We start from the raw sequence: 4,757 nt of genomic DNA, 5'->3' as shown, positions 1-4,757 counted from the left end.
TTGTTAAAAAACTAAATATGAATTCATAACAAAATTTTGAAACCTTGGCCAAAAATGTAAACTTTTGACCAAATTTGTAATAGAATTTAAAATGTAAGACAAGTGTAAATTTTGAAAGTGGAATGACCTATTGACCGGGTAAGGGTCAAAATAAATACAATTGCAAGTATAAGGATTTTTATACTTGAGTTTTCTCTTATATTTTTGTAAATCTTTCAACTTATAGCAATATCATGTAAATACAATACAATTTCCATTGGTATAATTACACAAATTTGGAAACTTGATAAAAAAAATCGAAATTACATTGCTTTTAATAAAAAAAACTGAAAGTACAATGTTCTAAGAGAGAAATTGAAGAATAATGCTATAATACACATAAATAAAAGTATGTTGCTATTTCTTACTTTTAGCCCTAAAATCAATATCAACTCTTTCATTCGTATAAGAATAACTTTTACAAATTCTCTGACCAAGAAAATTACAAAAATTTGAAATTCGGACAAATAGGCTCTTGGAACATGTTTACGGATTGCTTTTCAAAATAACTTACTGGTTTTTTGAAAAACCAATAAGCTAAAAAAAAATGTTTAACAAAGTCAAAAACATTTTTAAAATAGCTTTTCTATTAGCTTCAAAAAGGAGATTTCAAAAAGAAAGTAAAACTTGTTTTTTTGTAACTCCTATTTTAACTTTTTAAACACAATAGCTTCAAAAAGGAGATTTTAAGCCAAACACTTTTTAACTTATTGACTTATTGCTTTTCGCCACCACAAAAGATAATCCAAACACTTTTTTTTGCCACCACTATAAGTCAATAAGCACTTTTGGAGTTCAAAAAGCAATCTCAAACACCCCCTAAGAGTTTCTACTTTTGACTTTTGAGAAGAATTTAATTCCATTCCATAATTGGTTTTCTAGTACATTTCAAACTAAGATTTCCAGATAAAACTTTCTAGAAATTTCGTTACGAAGTTTGAGGCTCTGCTGCCGCTGCTGGTTTCGAATTAAAAAGCGGCTGCAGAGCCTTGACAACAATCGTCATATTTGGCCTGAAATCCGCTTCATATTGTACACATAACGCCGCCACTGCCGCCATCTATCAAACAACAACAATTTACTATCAAATTTTATTAAAATGAAAAAGTAAATTTTATCTGTCTCATGTTGGTCCCACAACCAACATGAGACAGATAAATCACAATGTTTGGTTTTGTGTGTAAGAGAGAGAGAGAGAGAGAGAGAGTAGACCTTTGCAACCGCTTTTGGCGGGTAATCATTGTTTAACTTTGGATCGATACATTGTTTTACTTTGTCCTCACTTAACCTAGGAGTTGCCTGAACCAAAACAAAGTATTGATGATTATTGAAACAAATTTAGATATTTGAGTAAAGATTATTATTATTATTATTATTATTATTATTATTATTATTATTAGCAAAACACACCCAAGTAACAAGACTTTGTTGTCCTTTCGGCATCGTATGGTCAACCGGTTTCCTTCCGGTCAAAAGTTCTAGAAGAACAACTCCAAAACTATAAACATCACTTTTCTGAGTTATCTGTCCGGTCATTGCATACCTATAAAGCAAGTCAAAAAGATGTCAGAGAAAAAAAATCTTTTTTTAGACAACAGACAACAGACAACAGACAGACTTACTCAGGAGCATGGTAGCCAAAAGTTCCCAACACTCTAGTCGAATGCAGGCGAGCTGCAGTGTCAGAAGACTGATTGCTCAAATTGAAATCAGCAATTTTGGCTCGAAAATCATCAAACAATAAAATATTGCTTGACCTAACATCACGATGAACAATTGAAGGTTGAACTTTTTCATGTAAATATTCAAGACCTCTTGCTGCTCCATATGCAATTTTAACTCTTTGAATCCATGTCAGGATTGGACCAGGTTCCGCCCCTTGTACACCCTTTCTCCCTATTAAATAAATAAAATACACCATTTTTTTTTATAAAATTATCAAGACTAGAAATAAAAAAGCATACCAAGGAAATTAAAAGTGTGTATTTACCATGTAATACATCATGTAAAGAACCCATTGTTGCATACTGATATATCAAGATACGGTTGTTTCCCTCCAAGCAATAACCGATTAATTCAACAAAATACTCGTTTTTAAGCCTTGAAACCAGGGATAACTGCATTATATAAATATTTGTAAAATTGTAAAAAATGCATTATTAGGACCTATTGATGATCCAATTTTTTAAACTAATTCTCACCTGGGCTGTAAAATCATTATCTGGCTCAGGTGAAGAGCTTGTATCCAGTTTTTTTACTGCTGCTTCTTCACCTGTGCTTAGTTTTCCATGGAAGACTCTTCCATAAGAACCTTCACCAACTAAAGACTTTGTGCCAAAATTATCTGTCATTCTATTTAGCTCACTTAAAGACACTGCTGGTGTTTCAATTGGTAAGGGTTTTTGAGGGGCCCCACCTCTTGCAGGTCCATTTCCCCTTGGCTCTCCTCTATTACTCCCTGAAAACACAAATTACATCAAAAACACTTATAAAGACTTCATCTTTTTGGCTATGAATGATGTCCTATATATATACATTATACACACAACAAGAATGAAGAATCCACCATGGATGTGGTGGAGCTTAGTTTCTTACCTCCACCATAAGGTGGTCCTCGAGGTGGTGCTGTAGCAATATTGTTTGAGGGTGTACCACTATAGGTTTCCTCTTCGCCACCTCCACAACAAGACATCCTTCAAATAGAAGGCAAAGAAATCCAAAAATATACTCTTGTCTCAATAAACCATATGTGAATTTACCTAAAAGACTTCCTGCATTACCATGATTGAAACATGTTAATCACTCCAACAAAATGTTGATCCAACAAAAAGGGTGTAACTTGGAGGGTTATATGTTTGGATCAATCATAAGAAGAAACAATGAGGATTGATTCTTCCATTGAGGCATTTAGTCGAACAGGTAATACCCATAAACAATTTTACAAAGAAACGCGAGGGAAATCAAAATATTCGTGTAATTTACAGGATCATGGAAAACAAAGTAATGTCATACCTCAAAATCAAGATTTTTTACGGAAAAGACCAAATAGTATAGGGATTCAAACAAACGGATGAAAAGATATGATATGAATCAAGCGTTGACGCGAGGAGACGATGAAGGTGAATTCGATGGGAGTTTTTTTTTTATTTGGATTTTTGGGATTTTGGGATTTCTCTCTCCTCACTCTCGCCGGTTCGGGAAAGACAGAAAATCAAAACAAAGATTTTGTTTGGTTCGCGGGAAAATCGGCTTCTGTTTTCTTGAGTGTTCAAAAAGCGCGTATATATATGTGCGTTCATAGCTTTCGTGCTTGCACGTTGATGGAATCTGGTATGTTAGTAGGTAATCGACATGGGTTACTTGTTGTTGTCGGATCCTATCATGTAAGATAGTCTCCTGCATGCATAACACGGCCAACTCCGAAGCTTTGATCCAAGCAGTTTGTTCGAATATGATAATATTGTTAAAGGGGTCAAATGTTCTCTACAATAATCATATGATTTTAATATTTTGGAATATTTATGGTTGGGTTATACGTGTATTTACTGGGGCCTTTTCTTTGATTTTGATTTTGATTTTTGAGGGCCTAGGTGCGAAAATTAAAAATGGAACCTAAATATAATTTTTTATATGTATTAATGTATATAAACAAAATTTGTGCATATGACCATAACTTACAATAGTTAAATGAAGACTCTCATAACATTATTAAGTTATTTAAAATATTTTTGTTAGTATGTTACATTCATTAATCAACGACAACAATTAAAATATAAAATGAAATGTCATCAGATTTAGAAATTATGAATAGTGAAATATTTAGTTGTTTAATTTCAATTAACAATAAAAAAATAGAATGAGAGTGCAATATAAACAAGAGGTGGAGTCTAGTGTAATCAGAAAACCAAGAAACAAAATATGTTGTTTGAGTTTTATAGTTACTGCAAATTTGGAAGTTTGGAATTGGAAAAAAAACATAAGGTCTTATTTACTATAAGTTTACATTAGCCCAAATGCAATTTTTAATTTTAAGCTTAATTTTTTAAAACATGAGATGTTGCAATTTTTAATTGTAATGTTAGCTATTGGAATTGGAAAATACATGAGCTTTTATCTTTTTGATTACTGGACTACGGACTTAATCATATGTAAAATTAGCCCCCCTCTACGACATGGGTTATGTACGGTTGCCCTCCTCGCATACCCTAAAAACGCCCATGTGTATTTATGTAATATTAATTTATTAATCACAAAAGTATTAAAACATCATGTGTGATATTACTATTCGAATACATTTTCAATATTAATATATCATCTTTTTCGAAATTAAAGATTTTGTGTTTTGTAAAACTCACAATGTTAATTTAACTTTTATGTTTTATGTTTTTAATAATATAGTTTTCGTGAAACGTTGACGAAACTCTCCTCAATTTCTCTAGGGCACACTATTAGGCTACCCGGTGGGGGCATTTTCACGCGTTTTGGCTGAGGTGACACCCTCTCCCACGCGTGAACACCGTCCTAAGGGTGGGTGGTTTGCTTGTGACATGAGGCGGAAGACGGATGAAAACGGAGCTTCCTATTGGTTGCTTCTTTTTTGCCCCGTAATTTCGTTGTTTTTCTTTATAATCCATCAAAGTAGAAAAAAAAGGGATGTGCAGGGGATCGGGCGAAGAAGTCGGGTGAAGAAGACAACCGTGGACATTATATATATATAT

General features: G+C 33.0%; 1 protein-coding gene across 1 annotated transcript; it reads right to left on the bottom strand.

Moving 5' to 3' along the window:
- Positions 1-399: 399 nt before the first annotated feature.
- Positions 400-3,517, bottom strand: LOC111921002 (probable protein kinase At2g41970). Its single transcript, XM_023916568.3, has 8 exons — positions 3,052-3,517; positions 2,635-2,810; positions 2,241-2,497; positions 2,030-2,156; positions 1,662-1,935; positions 1,450-1,582; positions 1,252-1,338; positions 400-1,099 (listed from the first exon to the last, which is right to left on the bottom strand). Exons 2-8 carry the CDS (start codon positions 2,729-2,731, stop codon positions 968-970), a joined length of 1,107 nt encoding a protein of 368 aa, XP_023772336.1. The 5' UTR covers positions 2,732-2,810; positions 3,052-3,517; the 3' UTR covers positions 400-967.
- Positions 3,518-4,757: the final 1,240 nt, after the last annotated feature.

Source organism: Lactuca sativa, chromosome 5 (assembly GCF_002870075.4).
Source record: "Lactuca sativa cultivar Salinas chromosome 5, Lsat_Salinas_v11, whole genome shotgun sequence".
In the NCBI taxonomy this organism is placed as follows: domain Eukaryota; kingdom Viridiplantae; phylum Streptophyta; class Magnoliopsida; order Asterales; family Asteraceae; genus Lactuca; species Lactuca sativa.
Note: the sequence above shows the minus strand (reverse complement) of the source record. Positions and strands in the feature narration are given on the sequence as shown.

What these genes read in the sequence shown, in the direction of transcription:
- LOC111921002 (XM_023916568.3), bottom strand. Translation starts at nt 2,731, where the DNA reads ATGTCTTGTTGTGGAGGTGGCGAAGAGGAAACCTATAGTGGTACACCC. An exon ending in AACAAAGTCTTGTTACTTGG is followed by an intron (nt 1,339 to 1,449) that starts GTGTGTTTTGCT and finishes GTTTTGGTTCAG; the next exon opens with GCAACTCCTAGGTTAAGTGA. An exon ending in CGCCAAAAGCGGTTGCAAAG is followed by an intron (nt 1,100 to 1,251) that starts GTCTACTCTCTC and finishes GTTGTTTGATAG; the next exon opens with ATGGCGGCAGTGGCGGCGTT.